Source organism: Oncorhynchus mykiss, chromosome 12 (assembly GCF_057628025.1).
Source record: "Oncorhynchus mykiss isolate SJ-2025 chromosome 12, ASM5762802v1, whole genome shotgun sequence".
Lineage (NCBI taxonomy): Eukaryota > Metazoa > Chordata > Actinopteri > Salmoniformes > Salmonidae > Oncorhynchus > Oncorhynchus mykiss.
This window is the reverse complement of record NC_143033.1, coordinates 63337386-63361881: the sequence shown is the minus strand read 5'-3', so window position 1 is coordinate 63361881 and position 24496 is coordinate 63337386. Positions and strand designations below refer to the sequence as shown.

The following is a 24496-nucleotide window of genomic DNA, read 5'->3' as shown; positions in this document are numbered from 1 at the left end:
CGCCATCTGTTGGATTTTTGCAGTGTTACACTTGGCATTTGCCATATGGCATTTGCAATCAATTTTGAATGAAACAACGCCGAATTGAGTGGAATTGAGTGGTATTGGACACCGTGTATATGTTTCGTAAGGTGCCAATATGTTCCCATTCATTTTTTTTTTACATTTCAGGGGGGTATTCCCTTACAGGGATTTTTAGACCTGTATGTGGGTGTCTGAAGAAGGCTGTTTTCATAGTGCTGTGCAGTGTGCGCATGAGCCACATTTGTAGTTCCCATTTGGGATAGGTGTCAATAGTGTCTGAGTGGGCTCATGGGGCATGTCAGATCTCACCAAGCTATCTCCAATATTGCAACCACTCTTATAGACCACCAGTGGGGTTCCTTTAAGAGGTGTGCGATTTTTATTTAAAAAATTGTCTGATTGTAGAATATGCCAATGCTTTTTCAGGATCGCTTTCATTTTCTCCGAACCCTTGATGTACTTAATGCAAAAGACAGTTGCGTTATTTTCTTCTTTGGTTTAGTTTTTAGTAATTCCTCTTTTGGTTTTTGAGATCTTTTTTATATATTGTCTCGAACAGGTATTCCCAAATTGGGGTACGCACCTGTCGACGACGCAAGTTGTTCCTCAGGGGTACGCCAAATAAAAATGTGATTCACATTTATAAAAATAAAAAAATAAATCTTCACATTTTCAAACAGTCCATTTATATTTTTACAACAGGGCAATACATTTGGGTGAGTTTTTTCCCCCCTTGCCTGAGCAGCCTTGTTTCACTGCCAAAAATAAAATTAAACCATCTAGTGTTCAACAAAATAACAACAATGTCAAATACAAGTAGACTAGTCAAATAATTAACATCCAATCACATTAATCGTTAATCTCTCGCGGAAATTCCACTAACAGTGCTTATGTAGCCAAACGTTGCTACTGCTCATTTCGTTTCCTCGAAAATTGATTTTAAAGACACATACTAGCTCTACTGGTAGTAATGTTTTGTCATTTTTATTAGGATTCCCATTAGCTGACGACATAACGCTAGCTAATCTTCCTGGGGTCCAACTACAGTTAACAAGAAAATACAAACAACCACTATCAAGACTTCAAACATTCAACAAGTAGACAATACAGATAATTAGAATACCTGACAGGAAACACTTAACATTCAGTTGATACTTTCTACTTTCTATTTGCTGTCCAGTCATACGGTCTATCACATTAGATGTTTTTTTTCTTGAAGGTTGATTTACTTTTTGCCTGAGAAATATGGATTGGTAAAAAGTTCCATTCAGCTATAGCTCTATATAAAATTATAAGTGATTTGTTCTTGGCTTGAGTTGTTTTAGCTGCCCTGAATTTGCCTGTCTGGTTTGGTGGTTATGCGTGTTGCTAGTAGGTACTAATTGGACTGAAAAATGTGGTTTTTCGAAAAATATAACATTCCTAAAGCTACAACATGACGCCAAGTATTTTGTTTTTCTTCACTTGCTCTACATGTATTCTATTTATCGACAAATTCAATTGCTACTACCAGCAGTACTACACCTGCACCTGTCGACAACACAAGCTGTTCTGCTTTCACGAGCACATCCAATGCTAGCGTCATGTAATTCTACATTTGTTGTTAGCCCAGCTAGCATGGACACTGACAGTTGTGAATCTGATGCAGCCGAAGAGCTACTGCCCCCTTACCCGGGAAAGCACCGAACAACAGACAGGGACGGTGGACCATCGAAGAGGCGCAAATATGATGAGAACTACATTCATTTGGGGTTCACTTATATTGGAGTAGTGCCTTTCCTCAGACACATTGTGTTATATGTGCAAAAGTACTCTCTCAGAACTTGATGAAACCTTCACTCTTGCGCAGACATTTAGAAACAAACATCACTGCTCTAGAGGAGATCTGCATGGAGGAATGGGCCAAAATACCAGCAACAGTGTGTGAAAACCTTGTGAAGACTTACAGAAAACGTTTGACCTCTGTCATTGCCAACAAAGGGTATATAACAAAGTATTGAGATAAACTTTTGTTATTGACCAAATACTTATTTTCCACCATAATTTGCAAATAAATTCATTAAAAATCCTACAATGTGATTTTCTGGATTTTTTTTCTAATTTTGTCTGTCATAGTTGAAGTGTACCTATGATGAAAATTACAGGCCTCTCTCATCTTTTTAAGTGGGAGAACTTGCACAATTGGTGGCTGACTAAATACTTTTTTGCCCCACTGTATATGGTGAGCTACCAAGTGGCTAGGACAGGCAAGCCCCATTCTATTGTGGAGGACTTAATTCTTCCTGCTGCCACGGATATGGCTGGGACAATGTTGGGGGAAAGGCCCAAAAAACTATACAGACAATGCCTTCATCAAACTACACTGTTTCACAACGCATCAGTGACATGGCAGGTGATGTTTTGAAACAAGTTTGTGAATTCTATGCATTACAGCAGTTACTCCTAGACGTTTCCACTTCACACTAACAGCACTGACTTGTTGGAAAGGTGGCATCCTATGACGGTGCCACGTTGAAAGTCACTGAGCTCTTCAGTAAGGCAATTCTACTGCCAATGTTTCTCTGGAGATTGCATAGTTGTGTGCTCGATTTTATACACCTGTCAGCAACGGGTGTAGCTGAAATAGCTGAATCCACTAATTTGAAGGGGTGTCCACATACTTTTGTGTATATATAGTGTATCTTGGCAAAGGAGAAATGCTCACTAACAGGGATGTAAAGAAATTTGTGCACAGCATTTGAAAGAAATAAGCTTCTTGTGCATATGGGAAATGTCAGATTTTGTTTTATTTCAGCTCATGAAACACTTACATGTAGCGTTTACATTTCTGTGCAGTGTGTGTATATATATATATATATACATATACACACACACACACACATTTGTCAATCTGATAGCTGGAAAATGTATTCGTAATTTTTACTTTCCTCCGCACAAGCAAATGATTGAAAGGCCATTTCATAAACACACACATCCACTTGCTATCACGTTTGGTGTCACATGATTTCTCAGCACAGGTCAGGGACTTTCGTAGAGCCTTATTCTCTATCCATTTACTCACGTCATATGTGCTTATCAGACATTGACCATAGTTTACAATCAACTTGGCAACACTGAACTACAATCCAAAACAAGCCATGCAGAGTACTTTGTCTTTTTTCAGTTGTTCTTCCAATGAGACAGTGAACAAGGATGTACATTCACAGGAAGTGCCCCAACCCCTAAGTACAACCTGTACAAAGCACAGTGGCCATTGAGATTGTAAAAAAAAGGACATATCAATTGTAGATTATAAAATTACAGTCCTTTAGCAAACTTATACAACCAACCTGTAATAGTTACACTTTTTCATGCAAAAGTAACAATCATTTTCAGTTTTTCAAGAAACATTATAAATGACAATTTATAAAGCAATTTATAAAAACTTTACACAGCAGATAAAAAGAACGAGTGTTCATTGCATTGCTTTTATCTCTGTGGTCTAGCGGAAAGTGATCAAGTACTCAGGATATGCCTGAATGTCGTTGAATACAACGAACATGGATGGCCCTAATGGGTTGTCTGTCACGCTGTCGTAGAGTTGAGCAGATGTTGTGTTTTTAGCTGGAGGCACTATCATCCCCTGTCGTCCTGTTGTGAAATCTCCAGTCAGAACTCGGCAGAGAAAAATATACTTCTGTCCTTGTGGATCTGGTCTCGAGTATGTGTTACTGGCAGAATAGCTGGCAGAAACGGCAAAATATGTGCCATTTCCATACATTGCAGCTGAAAAAAATATAGTTTAGATTTTAGACTATTGCAGAGACAAGACAGAGTTTATGAGAATGACAATGTTTACATGTGGCTTTTACCAATGACCATAGGAGTAGGCAAGACATCACAAACAGATCTGCGACCAGGCTACTTGTTCATGGGTATGTATTAGGGGTGTGCCGAGCACTCAAACGAAACAAGTATTGTAAAATATGAGGAATTTTCCTGATACGATTATGATATGCTTCAAAATTATTTCTCTCCCAATTTCAATTACGATCTTGTCTCATCGCTGCAACACCCCAACGGGCTCGGGAGAGGCGAAGGTCGAGTCATGCATCCTCTGAAACATGACCCGCCAAACCACGCTCCTTAATAACCGCCTTCTTATCCCGGAAGCACCAATGTGTTGGAGGAAACACTGTTCAACTGACGGCTGAAGTCAGCCTACACCACAAGGAGTGGCTAGAAGCCCGGCCCACCACAAGGAATGGCTAGATCGCGATGAGCCATGTAAAGCCCACCCGGACAAAACTCTCCCTTAACCCAGAGACGGCGCTGGGCCAATTAGCCTAGTGGTTAGAGCGTTGGACTAGTAACCGAAAGGTTGCAAGTTTAAATCCCCCAGCTGACAAGGTACAAATCTGTCGTTCTGCCCCTGAACAGGCAGTTAACCCACTGTTCCTAGGCCGTCATTGAAAATAAGAATTTGTTCTTAACTGACTTGCCTAGTAAAATAAAGGTATTAAAAAAAATAATAATAATACAATTGTGCGCCGCCCTATAGGACTCCCGATCATGGCCATTTGTGACACAGCCTGGGATTGAACCCAGGTCTGTAGTGACACCTGCGATGAAATGCCTTAGACCGTTGCGCCACTGGGTAGGCCCTATGATCCCTATATTTTTTGTAATCCATGATCAGAATAAAATTCATTTTCAACTGCCAGCATGCAACTCTCATGTCACTCAACCAAGTGAGAGGTACTAAATAACTCAACCCGCTAGTTCTGCTGTCTGTAAAGACATTTAGGTTGATCCTAGTGACACAATTGGATAGAGTGCAGCTGTAATTCGGTCTACTCACTTCATATAATAATGTCAACAGTCACTTTTCGCATGTTTTGCCCCATTTATATTGCTACTGCCTGCTGCTACTATGGTCAATCAAATGGCGAGGATGTTTGCTAGCAAACTATCACTGTGCATGATATTTAACAAGTGGAGCGAGGGTAGGAAAAAAAGAGACTGCTGATGTGCGCTCAGAATGCCTGCTGCAAGTTAAGAACACACACACGTCCGCTGCTTCTGATCTGCAGCTTTCCTGGTCTATAAAAGCACAGGTACATTAAAAGGTATCTTGCCAAACTCTATTTAGGCAATTTAAAACACTTCAATTTTTTCAACCACGAATGTCATCTGATCTTTTATTTTATTTATTTTACCTTTATTTAACCAGGTAGGCAAGTTGAGAACAAGTTCTCATTTACAATTGCGACCTGGCCAAGATAAAGCAAAGCAGTTCGACAGATACAACAACACAGAGTTACACATGGAGTAAAACAAACATACAGTCAATAATAAAGTATAAACAAGTCTATATACAATGTGAGCAAATGAGGTGAGAAGGGAGGTAAAGGCAAAAAAAGGCCTTGGTGGCAAGGTAAATACAATATAGCAAGTAAAACACTGGAATGGTAGTTTTGCAATGGAAGAATGTGCAAAGTAGAAATAAAAATAATGGGGTGCAAAGGAGCAAAATAAATAAATAAATTAAATACAGTTGGGAAAGAGGTAGTTGATAGGGCTAAATTATATGTGGGCTATGTACAGGTGCAGTAATCTGTGAGCTGCTCTGACAGTTGGTGCTTAAAGCTAGTGAGGGAGATAAGTGTTTCCAGTTTCAGAGATTTTTGTAGTTCGTTCCAGTCATTGGCAGCAGAGAACTGGAAAGAGAGGCGGCCAAAGAAAGAATTGGTTTTGGGGGTGACTAGAGAGATATACCTGCTGGAGCGTGTGCTACAGGTGGGAGATGCTATGGTGACCAGCGAGCTGAGATAAGGGGGGACTTTACCTAGCAGGGTCTTGTAGATGACATGGAGCCAGTGGGTTTGGCGACGAGTATGAAGCGAGGGCCAGCCAACGAGAGCGTACAGGTCGCAATGGTGGGTAGTATATGGGGCTTTGGTGACAAAACGGATTGCACTGTGATAGACTGCATCCAGTTTGTTGAGTAGGGTATTGGAGGCTATTTTGTAAATTACATCGCCAAAGTCGAGGATTGGTAGGATGGTCAGTTTTACAAGGGTATGTTTGGCAGCATGAGTGAAGGATGCTTTGTTGCGAAATAGGAAGCCAATTCTAGATTTAACTTTGGATTGGAGATGTTTGATATGGGTCTGGAAGGAGAGTTTACAGTCTAACCAGACACCTAAGTATTTGTAGTTGTCCACGTATTCTAAGTCAGAGCCGTCCAGAGTAGTGATGTTGGACAGGCGGGTAGGTGCAGGTAGTGATCGGTTGAAGAGCATGCATTTAGTTTTACTTGTATTTAAGAGCAGTTGGAGGCCACGGAAGGAGAGTTGTAAGGCATTGAAGCTTGCCTGGAGGGTTGTTAACACAGTGTCCAAAGAAGGGCCGGAAGTATACAGAATGGTGTCGTCTGCGTAGAGGTGGATCAGAGACTCACCAGCAGCAAGAGCGACCTCATTGATGTATACAGAGAAGAGAGTCGGTCCAAGAATTGAACCCTGTGGCATCCCCATAGAGACTGCCAGAGGTCCGGACAACAGACCCTCAGATTTGACACACTGAACTCTATCAGAGAAGTAGTTGGTGAACCAGGCGAGGCAATCATTTGAGAAACCAAGGCTGTTGAGTCTGCCGATGAGGATGTGGTGATTGACAGAGTCGAAAGCCTTGGCCAGATCAATGAATACGGCTGCACAGTAATGTTTCTTATCGATGGCGGTTAAGATATCGTTTAGGACCTTGAGCGTGGCTGAGGTGCACCCATGACCAGCTCTGAAACCAGATTGCATAGCAGAGAAGGTATGGTGAGATTCAAAATGGTCGGTAATCTGTTTGTTGACTTGGCTTTCGAAGACCTTAGAAAGGCATGGTAGGATAGATATAGGTCTGTAGCAGTTTGGGTCAAGAGTGTCCCCCCCTTTGAAGAGGGGGATGACCGCAGCTGCTTTCCAATCTTTGGGAATCTCAGACGACACGAAAGAGAGGTTGAACAGGCTAGTAATAGGGGTGGCAACAATTTCGGCAGATAATTTTAGAAAGAAAGGGTCCAGATTGTCTAGCCCGGCTGATTTGTAGGGGTCCAGATTTTGCAGCTCTTTCAGAACATCAGCTGAATGGATTTGGGAGAAGGAGAAATGGGGAAGGCTTGGGCGAGTTGCTGTTGGGGGTGCAGTGCTGTTGACAGGGGTAGGAGTAGCCAGGTGGAAAGCATGGCCAGCAGTAGAAAAATGCTTATTGAAATTTTCAATTATGGTGGATTTATCAGTGGTGACAGTGTTTCCTATCTTCAGTGCAGTGGGCAGCTGGGAGGAGGTGTTCTTATTCTCCATGGACTTTACAGTGTCCCAGAACTTTTTTGAGTTAGTGTTGCAAGAAGCAAATTTCTGCTTGAAAAAGCTAGCCTTGGCTTTTCTAACTGCCTGTGTATAATGGTTTCTAGCTTCCCTGAACAGCTGCATATCACGGGGGCTGTTCGATGCTAATGCAGAACGCCATAGGACGTTTTTGTGTTGATTAAGGGCAGTCAGGTCTGGGGAGAACCAAGGGCTATATCTGTTCCTGGTTCTAAATTTCTTGAATGGGGCATGTTTATTTAAGATGGTTAGGAAGGCATTTTAAAAAAATATCCAGGCATCCTCTACTGACGGGATGAGGTCAATATCCTTCCAGGATACCCCGGCCAGGTCGATTAGAAAGGCCTGCTCGCTGAAGTGTTTCAGGGAGCGTTTTACAGTGATGAGAGGAGGTCGTTTGACCGCTGACCCATTACGGATGCAGGCAATGAGGCAGTGATCGCTGAGATCTTGGTTGAAGACAGCAGAGGTGTATTTAGAGGGGAAGTTGGTTAGGATGATATCTATGAGGGTGCCCGTGTTTAAGGCTTTGGGGAGGTACCTGGTAGGTTCATTGATAATTTGTGTGAGATTGAGGGCATCAAGTTTAGATTGTAGGATGGCTGGGGTGTTAAGCATGTTCCAGTTTAGGTCGCCTAGCAGCACGAGCTCTGAAGATAGATGGGGGGCAATCAGTTCACATATGGTGTCCAGAGCACAGCTGGGGGCAGAGGGTGGTCTATAGCAGGCGGCAACGGTGAGAGACTTGTTTTTAGAAAGGTGGATTTTTAAAAGTAGAAGTTCAAATTGTTTGGGTACAGACCTGGATAGTAGGACAGAACTCTGCAGGCTATCTTTGCAGTAAATTGCAACACCGCCCCCTTTGGCAGTTCTATCTTGTCTGAAAATGTTGTAGTTTGGAATTAAAATGTCTGAATTTTTGGTGGTCTTCCTAAGCCAGGATTCAGACACAGCTAGAACATCCGGGTTGGCAGAGTGTGCTAAAGCAGTGAATAGAACAAACTTAGGGAGGAGGCTTCTAATGTTAACATGCATGAAACCAAGGCTATTACGGTTACAGAAGTCGTCAAAAGAGAGCGCCTGGGGAATAGGAGTGGAGCTAGGCACTGCAGGGCCTGGATTCACCTCTACATCGCCAGAGGAACATAGGAGGAGTAGAATAAGGGTGCGACTAAAAGCAATAAGAATTGGTCGTCTAGAACGTCTGGAACAGAGAGTAAAAGGAGGTTTCTGGGGGCGATAAAATAGCATCAAGGTATAATGTACAGACAAAGGTAAGGTAGGATGTGAATACAGTGGAGGTAAACCTAGGTATTGAGTGATGAAGAGAGAGATATTGTCTCTAGAAACATCATTGAAACCAGGAGATGTCATTGCATGTGTGGGTGGTGGAACTAATAGGTTGGATAAGGTATAGTGAGCAGGACTAGAGGCTCTACAGTGAAATAAGCCAATAAACACTAACCAGAACAGCAATGGACAAGACATATTGACATTAAGGAGAGGCATGCTTAGTCGAGTGATCAAAAGGGTCCAGTGAGTGGAGAGGTTGGTTTAGGGTCACGGCGATTTAGACAGCTAGCCAAGCCAACCGGTAGCAAGCTAGCATAGGATGGAGTCTGTTGTTAGCCACCTCTTGCGTTCGGTCAGTAGATTAGTGGGGTTCCGTGTGGTAGAGGGGATTAATCCAAATCACACAACAACAACAAAAATAAGAACAATAGATATAGTTATAGAGGCCCGAGAAGAAAACATAATAATTCAAATAAATAAATTGTCCGATTGTCTATTCAGATAGCAGCCGGAAAGACAGCTAACGGTTAGCGGGCCGCAGATGGGCGTTCCGGTAACGTCGCGACAGAGGAGCCAGCCGGATCTCCTTCAGGTAGATAACGTCGGCAGTCCGGTTGTGAAGGCCCGGTGGGGCTCCGCGTAGGCAGTGAAACGGGTAGTGAAACGGGTCCGGATAGGTGACTGCAGCCCAGGAGTGAATGATGGAACTCAGGCGTGATTGACGGAGCTGGCTAGCACCGGAACAATCGATGTTTGCTCCGGAATCGACGAAAGCCGACTGTCACACGGATAGCAGCTAGCTAGCTGTGAGATCCGGGTATGAATGTCCAGAGAGCAGTTGAAATCCAGGGACATGGAGAGAAAAATTGGTCCGGTATGTTCCGTTCCGAGCCGCGCTGCGCCGTCCAAAACTGGCGATAGATTTTCGATAGATTTTCGAACTAAAGGACAGCCGATGACCACAAACCGTGGTTAGCTTCTGATTAGCTTCTGGGCTAGCTCCTGGCTAGCTTCTGGCTAGTTTCTGGCCAGCCTCCTGGAGTTTCTGGCTAGCTTCCTGAAGGATTGCAGATCTGAGGTAAATAATACTTTTTTATAAATATAAATTGGTGAGGCTGGTTGCAGGAGAGTGTTTAGAAGATGAGTTGATGGAAAATAAAAATAAAATGTATGTGAAAAAAAGTTGTAAATATATATATATACAGGACACGACAAGACAAGGACAAAAGACGTCTGAACTGCTATGCGATCTTGGATGAATAATGATCTGACTATCTACTGTCAATTTAAAGATACGAATACGAGTATGGTCAGATCGGCACAAGCCCAGTATGTGTATCTTACCATTTTTCCCAGCATAGCTCCGATTGAAGCCATGGTGGTTGATGTGATTGATGGTTGTGTGGCACATTCCATGGAAGAGCCTCTTCTCGTTGTTCTTATGACCGTTCCGGAGCTCCATTTCATCCTTCTTGATCTGGAGGTTCCTCCACAGGCTTGGGTTCTGGATCCTCTCAATCTGAAATAAATCAGGGAAGAATAATTATTAATCTGCCATTAATAGACTCTAAAATGTGTCCTTCGTACATTCCATAAACCTTAGTTTTTAGATGATTCTTTGCCATTGTGGGCTAAAATATATACAGTGCCTTGCGAAAGTATTCGGCCCCCTTGAACTTTGCGACCTTTTGCCACATTTCAGGCTTCAAACATTAAGATATAAAACATATATATTTATATATATACATATATATATGTATTTTTTTGTGAAGAATCAACAACAAGTGGGACACAATCATGAAGTGGAACGACATTTATTGGATATTTCAAACTTTTTTAACAAATCAAAAACTGAAAAATTGGGCGTGCAAAATTATTCAGCCCCCTTAAGTTAATACTTTGTAGCGCCACCTTTTGCTGCGATTACAGCTGTAAGTCGCTTGGGGTATGTCTCTGTCAGTTTTGCACATTGAGAGACTGACATTTTTTCCCATTCCTCCTTGCAAAACAGCTCGAGCTCAGTGAGGTTGGATGGAGAGCATTTGTGAACAGCAGTTTTCAGTTCTTTCCACAGATTCTCGATTGGATTCAGGTCTGAACTTTGACTTGGCCATTCTAACACCTGGATATGTTTATTTTTGAACCATTCCATTGTAGATTTTGCTTTATGTTTTGGATCATTGTCTTGTTGGAAGACAAATCTCCGTCCCAGTCTCAGGTCTTTTGCAGACTCCATCAGGTTTTCTTCCAGAATGGTCCTGTATTTGGCTCCATGCATCTTCCCATCAATTTTAACCATCTTCCCTGTCCCTGCTGAAGAAAAGCAGGCCCAAACCATGATGCTGCCACCACCATGTTTGACAGTGGGGATGGTGTGTTCAGGGTGATGAGCTGTGTTGCTTTTACGCCAAACATAACGTTTTGCATTGTTGCCAAAAAGTTACATTTTGGTTTCATCTGACCAGAGCACCTTCTTCCACATGTTTGGTGTGTCTCCCAGGTGGCTTGTGGCAAACTTTAAACGACACTTTTTTATGGATATCTTTAAGAAATGGCTTTCTTCTTGCCACTCTTCCATAAAGGCCAGATTTGTGCAATATACGACTGATTGTTGTCCTATGGACAGAGTCTCCCACCTCAGCTGTAGATCTCTGCAGTTCATCCAGAGTGATCATGGGCCTCTTGGCTGCATCTCTGATCAGTCTTCTCCTTGTATGAGCTGAAAGTTTAGAGGGACGGCCAGGTCTTGGTAGATTTGCAGTGGTCTGATACTCCTTCCATTTCAATATTATCGCTTGCACAGTGCTCCTTGGGATGTTTAAAGCTTGGGAAATCTTTTTGTATCCAAATCTGGCTTTAAACTTCTTCACAACAGTATCTCGGACCTGCCTGGTGTGTTCCTTGTTCTTCATGATGCTCTCTGCGCTTTTAACGGACCTCTGAGACTATCACAGTGCAGGTGCATTTATACGAAGACTTGATTACACACAGGTGGATTGTATTTATCATCATTAGTCATTTAGGTCAACATTGGATCATTCAGAGATCCTCACTGAACTTCTGGAGAGAGTTTGCTGCACTGAAAGTAAAGGGGCTGAATAATTTTGCACGCCCAATTTTTCAGTTTTTGATTTGTTAAAAAAGTTTGAAATATCCAATAAATGTCGTTCCACTTCATGATTGTGTCCCACTTGTTGTTGATTCTTCACAAAAAAATACAGTTTTATATCTTTATGTTTGAAGCCTGAAATGTGGCAAAAGGTCGCAAAGTTCAAGGGGGCCGAATACTTTCGCAAGGCACCGTATATTTTTTAAATAGCTGGCTACCAGGAAGACTAGCAGTACTGTTTGGTGCTTTATTCATTTATTATCCAAGTGCCTAACCAAATACTAACAATCAAAGTCTATAATAAACAAACCATTTCATATGGCAGATGAAGGATGTGACAAATCTAAAACAATTCTTAAATTGCAATTTTTTCTCATTTAAATGTTTTTTTAAAATCATAAAATGACGTGAATGAACAATTCAGATATGGTCCTGTGTATAACCGCTACTAGGGGGTAATGCTCTTCAATCTACCGCAGTATTGGCCTCTACCAGACAGTACTCCTTACTCCTGTCCCTCACCCACAATGGTATTAATGCCATTTTAGGGTCTCTGTTGTGTGCCTCTCCTCCATGTTCTCAGTTGTCAGTACATTAGACGTCATGTCCCACGTCTCATCAATGTGATAACTCGTTATAGTGATGTATGACAGCATGTTCATAGACGTTCAACAATCTGTTAACGCCACAGATGGTGATTGAAAGCTCACGATTTGTTCTTGCAGAGCATTCATTGTACAATTTTTTCATCAGGGCCGTCAAGGTTTTTCGACATGGCATCTTGTAGCCTGGTTCTATATATGCCATTAGGGTATTGACGCCGACATCCTCTACCATTGACAATAGCTGCATATCAACTGCAATCATTTCTCTAATCAGCACCGTGATTTTCTCACTCTGTCCCTTCTCGCACTGCTGCCAGCACTGGGTTGGGTCTCAGGGTGCCTCCCCTTCAGCACTGCACCTGTACAGCCAATGTAGCTCAATTCCACCTCGCAAATTTTGCATTTCATCCCCTTCTCATTTAACTTCTCAAAGTATTGCCATACAGATTTCGCTGCTGTCACTTCCCAGCTTCAGTCTTCACCAACTGTTATCAACAATGACGTTCGGAGCGCTTTAGAGCCGTGGCAAATCATTTGACAGATGCATATCTCCTCCTACTTACAACATTGTTGCATTAGTTATTTGTTTAATTTTTATTTGCCTTTATGACGATGATCAGGAGCTGTTAGTGGTAGTTTTGTGATTTTAACTTTGTAAAAATTGAAATTAAAAGTTTTCGGTTAGGATTTTTTTCTAAACATTAACGATCCCAAATTATTTTAAATGTCACACCCCTATGGCACATCCTGTGATCTCAAGAGACCAACAGATGAGTGAAAGTGAATAAATCGTCCCTCACCCATGCTAATAACACCCAGCATATCCCAAGACATAACAATAACTACAATGGATGTAGCTTTAGGAACAGCAGGTACCTTTAAAACGATTTTGGGACAGGTGGCTCGGAACAAGTTTAAGACTTCATTGTGCTCTGGGCTTCCTGGCTGAATGAGGCAGGAATGGCATGACGTGTTTGCTGGCATAGCATCCCAATGTTGAGGGAGACTGTCAATGGGTTGAGCTGGAGGGAGCACAGAATACAAAGTTAATGTCCTTAAGCTGACATCTTCATTAATTGTTTATATATATATATATATATATATATATATATATATATATATATATATATATATATATATATATATCAGGATCAGGATATATATATATATATAAAATGCTGTGTCTATGCCATGTTTATCTTCTTGTTGGGGATTTCTAAACAGTGCATTTTCTGTATGTAAAGCACATTTGTGAACAACAGACAAATTGTATCTAATACTAATACTTGAGGAACTTAGCTTATCCCCTTGGTAAGTATGGTTAAAATACATTTTAAAAAATCACGCTACATGGAATACACATACAGTGGGGCAAAAAAGTATTTAGTCAGCCACCAATTGTGCAAGTTCTCCCACTTAAAAAGATGAGAGAGGCCTGTAATTTTCATCATAGGTACACTTCAACTACGACAGACAAAATGAGACAAAAACATCCAGAAAATCACATTGTAGGATTTGTAATGAATTTATTTGCAAATTATGGTGGAAAATAAGTATTTGGTCAATAACAAAAGTTTATCTCAATACTTTGTTTTATACCCTTTGTTGGCAATGACAGAGGTCAAACGTTTATTTATGGTGGAAAATAAGTATTTGGTCACCTACAAACAAGCACGATTTCTGGCTCTCACAGACCTGTAACTTCTTCTTTAAGAGGCTCCTCTGTACTCCACTCGTTACCTGTATTAATCGCACCTGTTTGAACTTGTTATCAGTATAAAAGACACCTGTCCACAACCTCAAACAGTCACACTCCAAACTCCACTATGGCCAAGTCCAAAGAGCTGTCAAAGGACACCAGAAACAAAATTGTAGACCTGCACCAGGCTGGGAAGACTGAATCTGCAATAGGTAAGCAGCTTGGTTTGAAGAAATCAACTGTGGGAGCAATTTTTAGGAAATGGAAGACATACAAGACCACTGATAATCTCCCTCGATCTGGGGCTCCACGCAAGATCTCACCCTGTGGGGTCAAAATGATCACAAGAACGGTGAGCAAAAATCCCAGCACCACACGGGGGGACCTAGTGAATGACCTGCAGAGAGCTGGGACCAAAGTAACAAAGCCTACCATCAGTAACACACTACGCCGCCAGGGACTCAAATCCTGCAGTGCCAGACGTGTCCCCCTGCTTAAGCCAGTACATGTCCAGGCCCGTCTGAAGTTTGCTAGAGAGCATTTGGATGATCCAGAAGAAGATTGGGAGAATGTCATATGGTCAGATGAAACCAAAATATAACTTTTTGGTAAAAACTCAACTCGTCGTGTTTGGAGGACAAAGAATGCTGAGTTGCATCCAAAGAACACCATACCTACTGTGAAGCATGGGGGTGGAAACATCATGCTTTGGGGCTGTTTTTCTGCAAAGGGACCAGGACGACTGATCCGTGTAAAGGAAAGAATGAATGGGGCCATGTATCGTGAGATTTTGAGTGAAAACCTCCTTCCATCAGCAAGGGCATTGAGGATGAAACGTGGCTGGGTCTTTCAGCATGACAATGATCCCAAACAGCCTGCCCGGGCAACGAAGGAGTGGCTTCGTAAGAAGCATTTCAAGGTCCTGGAGTGGCCTAGCCAGTCTCCAGATCTCAACCCCATAGAAAATCTTTGGAGGGAGTTGAAAGTCTGTGTTGCCCAGCAACAGCCCCAAAACATCACTGCGCTAGAGGAGATCTGCATGGAGGAATGGGCCAAAATACCAGCAACAGTGTGTGAAAACCTTGTGAAGACTAACAGAAAATGTTTGACCTCTGTCATTGCCAACAAAGGGTATATAACAAAGTATTGAAATAAACTTTTGTTATTGACCAAATACTTATTTTCCACCATAATTTGCAAATAAATTCATAAAAAATCCTACAATGTGATTTTCTGGAATTCTTTTCCTATTTTTGTCTGTCATAGTTGAAGTGTACATATGATGAAAGTTACAGGCGTCTCTCATATTTTTAAGTGGGAGAACTTGCACAATTGGTGGCTGACTAAATACTTTTTGCCCCACTGTATGCATTGTAAATACCAAAGGGAAGAGTACCTGCAGACTTGTCGATGCGTCTAATTTTGAGGCTGTTGCCATGGGTATCTGTAGCAGGCCCGTCAGGAAGGGTGACCTTGTACATCTGCCTCTGGAAAGAGACCTCTACGTGGGGCAACTTCCTCCCCAGCGCCTGCTCCAGATGGAAGTTGGGGATGGGGTCAAAGCTCTGGTACTGCCCCCCTGGCTGCTGCTGATACTGCCACTCCACCATGTTGCTGGCCACTTCCACATTCCTGTTGAAGGTCTCTTTGTCCCTGGCCTTCCTCAGCATCTCCTGGATCTCGTTGACTGCATTGAGGACATCCTTGCTAAGGCCCTCGATCGTGAGCATAGCTTCCTCCTTGGAAGAATTGTATTCTATCCTCACACTCACTCCCATGGTGGTCTGCATGTCGTGGATGCACTTACGGTCAGAGTCAGACAAGTTGAAGATGGCGTCATCGGTGATGCTGTTGCTGACTTGCTCCTTCAGGATCAGGTCCTTGATCCAACGCTTGGCATGGTCCACTTTGGCCTGAGAGCCACCGCAGATAAGGAAGAAAGCTGGATCTACTTGCTGGCCCTCGATGACAAAATCCTCATCCTTTTGTGGCATGTCAGCTTTACTCCAGGTTAAAAATGCTGTACCAATATTGGACACTGCATTATTTAGACGCAATCTTAGGGTATTAGTCAATGGGAGCTAGTGCTAGTTAACTTTGTTTAGGTCTATGTGGCAGTAAATATTAGGGGGTAAAGAAAGGCCCACACACGGTAACATATAATGGTGCTCCACAATGCTTTCTCCCGGTGCAGGAAGAAAGCACTGGGGAGCCCACACACGGTATACCATGTGCTGGCCTTTCATTTCTTTATCAACATAATAAGGTAGCCCTTACATTTAATTTTTCCCCAGACGCTCCCCTTCTTTTGAGTGTCAACGTCTGTGCCCTCTTTCTTCACCATAGATTTGTGGAACTCTGTGAGCATGGCAGGCTGGAAGATGACCATCCTGACCAGCTGCAGTGTGTTTTGGGACTTCTGACCCACCACCTCCACAACAGCATCCAACATTGCGTCAGCCACCTGGCCCGCCTGTACATTGCCCTGACCTTCAATGAGAGAACAGGCTAGTTGCCACACCTAGCAAGTGTGGATATGAAGTTCAACAACGTGCAACATGTATATTATATTGCTGCAAGACATTGCCCAGCAATGAAACAAATATTTTCTGAATATGAATATGACTGTTAACCTTTACTGTCTAATGGAGGGCAAAGTTTAAAAAACAAAGCACTTAGCACAGCTAGTATTCAAGTGGGTCAAGTCAAGTTCCTTCAATCCTATGGATTCTCACTAGGGTTGCAAAATTCCAGTAACTTTCCCCAAATTCCCAGGTTTTCCCCAAAATCCCAGTAACTTTCCCCAAAATCCCAGTTAAACAATTCCCCGAATCAGAAAGGAACTCTGTCGTGGTCTCAACTTAGTGTTGAGAGTTAGAAATGTAGACTACGCAAGGTGCAATTTAGAAATTTGGTAGTGCTAGCTATCTAAACCTTGTACCTGACTATTCATTCCTGTTCTGTTTTGTAACTCACCTGTGCCGAGAGCAGGGAAGGAGATGGATGTGAGGTTATTCTGTGCACACATTTGCAGTGCTACTTTGACCGACTCCTGGATCTTCTTTGGGTCCGTCTGACCAACCAGGTGGATGATCTTCTTACACTGCATGTTGCCCGGCTGGGTAAGTATCACTCCATTGTTAGGCTGGGCTCCTGGAAATATACATTGTATACATTATTTGTTTTACTGTACATTGATTTCAGTAGGCAGAGCAGTGACCATATGTACTTGGAATTTAAAGATTCAGAACATTTCTAAGGGAGACTTTCCTGATTGTATACCAGGACAAGGAACATATATTGAGGCAAGTTTGTAGGTAAAATTTTATTTTTAAAATCCTAACGTATTTTTTACATTTTCATGACAGGACAGTAGGAAGCAGAGGCTAGGGAGACAGGTATGTACAGTTGAAGTCGGAAGTTTACATACACCTTAAGCAAATACATTTAAACTCAGATGTTCACAACCCCTGACATATAATCCTAGTAAAAAATGCACTGTTTTAGGTCAGTTAGGATCACCACTTTTATTTTAGAATGTGAAATGACAGAATAATAGTAGAGAGAATAATTTCTTTCAGCTTCTATTTCTTTCATCACATTCCCTGTGGGTCAGAAGTTTACATACACTCAATGAGTATTTGGTAGCATTGTCTTTAAATTGTTTAACTTGGGTCAAATGTTTTGGGTAGCCTTCCACAATAAGTTGGGTGAATTTTGTCCCATTCTCCTGACAGAACTGGTGTAACTGAGTCAGGCTTGTAGGTCGCACAAACTTTTTCAGTTCAATCATTAGGATTGAGGTCAGGGCTTTGTGATGGCGACTCCAATACCTTTACCTTGTTGTCCTAAAGCCATTTTGCCACAACTTTGGAAGTATGCTTGGGGTCATTGTCCATTTGGAAGACCCATTTGCAACCAAGCTTTAACATCCTGACTGATGTCTTGAGATGTTGCTTCAATATATCCACATCATTTTCCTCTCTCATGATGTTATCTATTTTGTGAAGTGCCTCCTGCAGCAAAGCACCCCCACGACATGATGCTGCCACCCCCGTGCTTCACGGTTGGGATGGTGTTCTTCGGCTTGCAAGCCATCTCTAGGAGACAGAACGCGTCTCCTTCCTGAGCGATATGACGGCTGCGCTGTTCCATGGTGTTTATACTTGTGTACTATTATTTGTACAGATGAACGTGGTGCCTTCAGGCGTTTGGGAATTGCTCCCAAGGATGAACCAGACTTGGGGAGGTCTACATTTTTTTCTGAGGTCTTTGCTGATTTCTTTTGATTTTCCCATGATGTCAAGCAAAGAGGCACTGGTACACCTCCACAGGTACACCTCCAATTTACTCAAATGATGTCAATTAACCTATCAGAAGCTTCGAAAGCCATCATTTTCTGGAATATTCCAAGCTGTTTAAAGGTACAGTCAACTTAGTGTATATAAAATTCTGACCTACTGGAATTGTGATAGTGAATTATAGGTGAAATAATCTTGTCTGTAAACAATTGTTGGAAAAATTCCTTGTGTCATGCACACAGTAGATGTCGTAACCGACTTGCCAAAACTTGAAAAACAAGTTATAATGAATGACTCCATCCTGAGTGTATGTAAACTTCCGACTTCAACTGTTTGTCTCTATAAGCTTGGCACATCTAGCCACTGGAATTTTTTCCCATTCTTCAAGGCAAAACTGCTCTAGCTCCTTCAAGTTGGATGGGTTCTACTGGTGTACAGCAATATTTAAGTCATACCACAGATTCTCAATTGGATTAAGGTCTGTGCTTTGACTTGGCCATTCCAAGACATTTAAATGTTTTCACTTAAGCCACTCGAATGTTGCTTTAGCAGTATGCTTAGGGTCATTGTCCTGCTCGAAGGTGAACCTCCGTCCCAGTCTCAAATCTCAAAGACTGAAACAGGTTTCCCTCAAGAATTTCCCTGTATTTAGCACCATCCAACATTCCTTCAATTCTGACCAGTTTCCCAGTCCTTGCCGATGAAAAACATCCCCACAGCATGATGCTGCCACCACCATGCTTCACTGTGGGGATAGTGATCTCGGGGTGATGAGAGGTGTTGGGTTTGCCAGACATAGTGTTTTCCTTGATGGCCAAAAAGCTCAATTTTAGTCTCATCTGACCAGAGTACCTTCTTCCATATGTTTGGGGAGTCTCCCACATGCCTTTTGGCGAACACCAAACGTGTTTGCTTATTTTTTTTCTTTAAATCAATGGCTTTTGTCTGGCCAATCTTCCGTAAAGCCCAGCTCTGTGGAGTGTACGGCTTAAAGTGATCCTATGGACAGATACCCCAATCTCCGCTGTGGAGCTTTGCAGCTCCTTCAGGGTTATCTTTGGTCTCTTTGTTGCCTCTGATTAATGCCCTCCTTGCCTGGTCCATGAGTTTTGGTGGGCGGCCCTCTCTTGGCAGGTTTGTTGTGGTGCCATATTCTTTCCATTTTTTAATAATGGATTTAACGGTGCTCCTTAGGATGTTCAAAGTTTCAGATATTTTTTTTATAACCCAACCCTGATCTGTACTTCTCCACAACTTTGTCCCTGACCTGTTTGGAGAGCTCCTTGGTCTTCATGGTGCCGTTTGCTTGGTGGTGCCCCTTGCTTAGTGGTGTTGCAGACTCTGGGGCCTTTCAGAACAGGTGTAAAAATACTGAGATCATGTGACAGATCATGTGACACTTAAACAAAGTCCACTTGTGTGCAGCCTAACTAATTATGTAACTTCTGAAGGTAATTGCTTGCACCAGATCTTATTTAGGGGCTTCATAGCAAAGGTATTGAATACATACATATGCACGCACCACTTTTCCATTGGATATTTTTTATAATTTCTTTAAACAAGTTTTTTTTTTTTTTTCACTTCACCAATTTGGACTATTTTGTGTATGTCCGTTAAATGAATTCCAAATAAAAATCCATTTAAATTACAGGTTGCAATACAACAAAATGTAATGCAACAAGGGGGATGAATACTTTTGCAAGGCACTGTAGAGGGAGACAGAGTGAAAGGTTCAGAGACAGAGAGGAAGAGCACAGACAGTTTGCCGAACAGAGGCTTGTTCAAATAGTCTTATTTTTTGATCACATACTCTTTTCAGATATAGAGGTTCTTACCGAGTTGTTGGCATTCAGCTACCACAGTCTGACCAGCCACATCCAGAATGGCCTTAGATACCCCTGGAGAAAGAAGTATAAGATGAACAGAAGGGTTATAAAAATTGTGTACGAGGAGCTTTATAGTTATCAAATACAGTGTAGCCATAATGTTCTGTAATGTAAAGTTAGTACCTATTATTTGCTATGTTAACAATTGTGTAATGTACAGAAAAACAGGTAAACTCCAGTGAAATGAGACAGAAGTAAGGTTAGATTTACCTGACTGGAGATTGAAGGTGTTATTGGAGGAGTTGACGATGACATCAGTGGTCTCCTTGGTGATGTCTCCTGTGATTACCTGTATAAGCACCCCTCCCATCTTCGTCTCATGCATCCCTGAGCTTGAAGTGATTTTAGAGAAAGGGCCTAGTAAAGAGGGAAGAAAAGTCAAGCCAATTACATAAGGGACCTCGGTCGATCCACAAAATGGATGCCTTTTAGACATGCACATTTTTAAGCAATGAACTTTTAAATATCTCTTCTTTCAACATTTATTTGCATGGAGGATATGTTTAGCCTATGGAAACCCTCCATTTCAGGCATTCAAATCCTATGACCTAAGAGCATTTAATCTGCATGTGTCAACCCTGTTACGGACACTTATTTAACTGCCTAACTATTATTTAAAAACATGTTTGAGATAAATCCAACATTGTCTCATTGATCAAATATTCCTTGTACAGATAAACTCACATATAATATCAAACTGTAAAGTTACCCATGGGCCTCTAACAGGCTTGACAATAACAGGGTGAAGATCAGTCATTACTCCTCATGGGGTGAAGAGCATGGGACTACCCATCTAGCACATCAAATTTGGAGACCCATATGTTTCTGAGAGCTTGGTGAGTGTGGTTGTCCTATGGTTATTTAGCATACAACAGTCCCATAACGTTTCATATAGGTTTCCTCGTTCTATTTAAAGTAATGTTCTCAAATTGATCAGAGAACGATAAGAAACAACGTTCTTCTGTGGGAATTTCAGTCATTTAACATTACGTTTTCTGCAGGTTTCCTCATGGTTCTTTTTAGTCATGTTCTCAGAACATTAAGAAAACTTACCATAAAAAAAACACAAGAAAACATTAGTAAAGTTCAAAGAACGTTCTAAGAATGTTGTTTAAAAACATATATTCTGTTTTCAGCATCAACAGAACTCTATCTTCTATCTTGTTAAGTGTGTTCTTAATGTGATCTTAATGAGTGCTTGTTTCCTTTCCCAGGGGTTGGAACCAAAATGATTTCCAATCGTTTTGTTCTGAACAGAAACCCAATTTTTTTTGTTTCATTCCACTGTTCCGACCAGGAAAATAAAGTTATGAACCGGTTCGAACCCAAAAGGTTTACAGGTTTATATCACATCTTACCTTAAGAAACAATAATTTGTCAAAATATACATATATGAATCTCGTAGTCCTCTATAGCTCAGTTGGTAGAGCATGGCGTTTGTAACGGCAAGATAGTGGGTTCAATTTCCAGGACTACCCATTCGTAAAACACATGTCGCTTTGGATAAAAGTGTCTGCTAAATGGCATATATTTAAATGGCATATACTATGAACATATTTAAATTGAATATATTATTAACATACCTTTACTCTGTTGACTGGATGCTGCTGAGCCCCTTGACGTTCCCGACTGGGTTGTGAACCTTTTTTTAAATTCATCAGTGAATGCCTGTGAGCAAAGGTAGAAGCAATTAAAAGAGGAAAACAAATTGCACCTTGAAGCAGAAAAGGGTTTTACATTTGACAGTAGTTTTATCGACTATATCACTCTTCCTTTCCTTTCCTTACCTGGATCGTCGGAGCATCACCTGGGTGGAGGATGAAGACAACCTCCTTCAGGTGCTTGGGGTTCCTCTTACTGCTAAACTTGAGGACTTCATCCAGCATCAGAGAGGCCACCAGGTCTTTGGGGAAGCCCAGGTTTCCCGTGCCGATGGCAGGGAAGGTGATCGAGATGAGTCCCTGATGCTCTGCCTCACCCAAGCACTCTTTCACGATCCCACTCAATATCTAGGTACATTTCAGTTAGACATCAGTAAGACGTGGTTTTATACTACATAGTACAGGGCTCTCCAACTCCTGTTCCTGAACAGCTACCAACCTGTAGGTTATCTAGCGCACCTGTTAAAATTACCTGGTTGAGGAGCTGAATCAGGTTAGTTACAACTGGGGTTAGAGTGAAAACCTACAGGACAGTAGCTCTCCAGGAACAGGGTTGGAGAGCCCTGACCTAGACATCCTACCTAGGGATAAGTCATTTCAAGTGTCGGACATTACATTACTTACATTTTATAGATATTTTATATATAGTGCATTTGGAAAGTATTCAGACCCACTAACTTTTCCACAGTGTTAGATTACAGCCTTATTCTTTCACTCGTCAATCTACACACAATACCCATAATGACAAAGCAAAAACAGGATTATGTAAATGTTTGCAAATGTATTGAAAATAAAAAAACAAATCACATTTACATGAGTATTCAGACCCTTTACTCAGTACTTTGTTGAAGCACCTTTGGTAGTGATTACAGCCTCAAGTGTTTTGGGGTATGACGCTACAAACTTGGCACACCTTCATTTAGGGAGGTTCTCCCATTCTTCTCTGCAGATCCTCTCAAGCTCTGTTAGGTTGGATGGGGAGCGTTGCTGCACAGGTAATTTCAGGTCTCTCCAGAGATGTTCGATCGGGTTCAAGACAGGGCTCTTGCTGGGCCACTCAAGGACATTCAGAGAATTGTCCCCAAGCCACTCCTGCATTGTCTTGGCTGTGAGCTTAGGGTCGTTGTCCTATTGGAAGGTGAACCTTCGCCCCAGTCTGAGGTCCTGAGTGCTCTGGAGCAGGTTTTCATCAATGATCTCTCTGTACTTTGCTCCGTTCATCTTTCCCTCGATCCTGACTAGTCTACCCGTCCCTGCCACTGAAAAACATCCCCACAGCATGATGCTACCACCACCATGCTTCACCATAGGGATGGTACCAGGTTTCCTCCAGATGTGACGCTTGGCATTCAGGCCAAAGAGTTCAATCTTGATTTCATCAGACCAGAGAATCTTGTTTCCCATGGTCTGAAAGCCCTTTAGGTGCAAACTCCAAGCGGGCTGTCATGTGCCTTTTACTGAGGAGTGGCTTCCGTCTAGCCAGTCGACCATAAAGGCCTGAGTGGTGGAGTGTCCGCAGAGATGGTTGTCCTTCTTTAAGGTTCTCCCATCTCCACAGAGGAATTTTGGAGCTCTATCAGAGTGACCATCGGGTTCTTGGTCATCTCCCTGACCAAGGTCCTTCTCCCCCGATTGCTCAGTTTGGCCGGGCGGCCAGCTCTAGAACGAGTCTTGGTGGTTCCAAACTTTTTTCATTTAAGAATGATTGAGGCCACTGTGTTCTTGGGGACCTCCAATGCTGCGGAAATGTTTTGTTTAATGTTTGGTAACCTCGACACAATCCTGTTTCGGAGCTCTACAGGCAATTCCTTCAACCTCATGGCTTGCTTTTTGCTTTGACATGTACTGTCAACTGTGGGACCTAACAGACAGATGTGTGCCTTTCCAAATCATGTCCAATTAATTCAATTGAACACAGGTGAACTCCAATCATGTTGTAGAAACATCTCAAGGATGATCAATGGAAACAGGATGCACCTGGGGTCTGAATACTTATGTAAATAAGGTACTTCTGTTTCTATTTTTTCATACATTTGTAAAAAATTATAAAAACCTGTTTTCCCTTTGTCTTTATAGGGTATCGTGTGTAGGTTGATGAGGGAAAAAATATATTTTTAGCAATTTTAGAATAAGACTAACGTAACAAAATGTGGAAAAGGGAAGTGGTCTGAATACTTTCTGAATGCAATGTACACAACAAATACAGTACAAATACACAAAAAATGAAACTATATATCCTTAGATAAGGAACAACATAATTTACCTTCTGTGGTGCTCCTTGTCCATTGTCCCAGTGAGGGGCAATGGTATGAAACACCTGCTTGCTCTTCAGGTTGCAGCCAGTGGTGACAATGACTTCCCCAGGCCTTCCGGCTGTGCCCTGTTGGTTTACCAGAGTCTGAAGTTGGGGGCCAGCAGCGGCGAGGATGGCATTGGAGACTGCACCATGGTTAAGTGCTAGGTCATCACCCACGGTATTGACCACAACTTCTGTCTGTAACAGTAAGATGATTTAAGAGTTAAACGTCCAATGTATTTGTTTACACATGGCAAATAAACT

At 42.0% G+C, this 24496-nt stretch overlaps 1 protein-coding gene across 1 annotated transcript in view; it reads right to left on the bottom strand.

The window, feature by feature from the left end:
- Positions 1-2790: 2790 nt before the first annotated feature.
- Positions 2791-24496, bottom strand: part of parp14rs1 (poly(ADP-ribose) polymerase family member 14-related sequence 1) — a 33459-nt gene continuing 11753 nt past the window's right edge. The window contains exons 7-17 of the mRNA XM_021624357.3: positions 24200-24430; positions 22063-22284; positions 21859-21943; positions 20486-20632; positions 20225-20287; positions 17065-17241; positions 16366-16578; positions 15485-16108; positions 13266-13411; positions 10020-10194; positions 2791-3789 (exon numbers count right to left, since the gene is read on the bottom strand). Of these exons, the coding sequence (XP_021480032.1) occupies positions 3506-3789; positions 10020-10194; positions 13266-13411; positions 15485-16108; positions 16366-16578; positions 17065-17241; positions 20225-20287; positions 20486-20632; positions 21859-21943; positions 22063-22284; positions 24200-24430 (2367 nt within the window). The 3' untranslated portion in view covers positions 2791-3505. The remainder of the gene's footprint in view (positions 3790-10019; positions 10195-13265; positions 13412-15484; positions 16109-16365; positions 16579-17064; positions 17242-20224; positions 20288-20485; positions 20633-21858; positions 21944-22062; positions 22285-24199; positions 24431-24496) is intronic.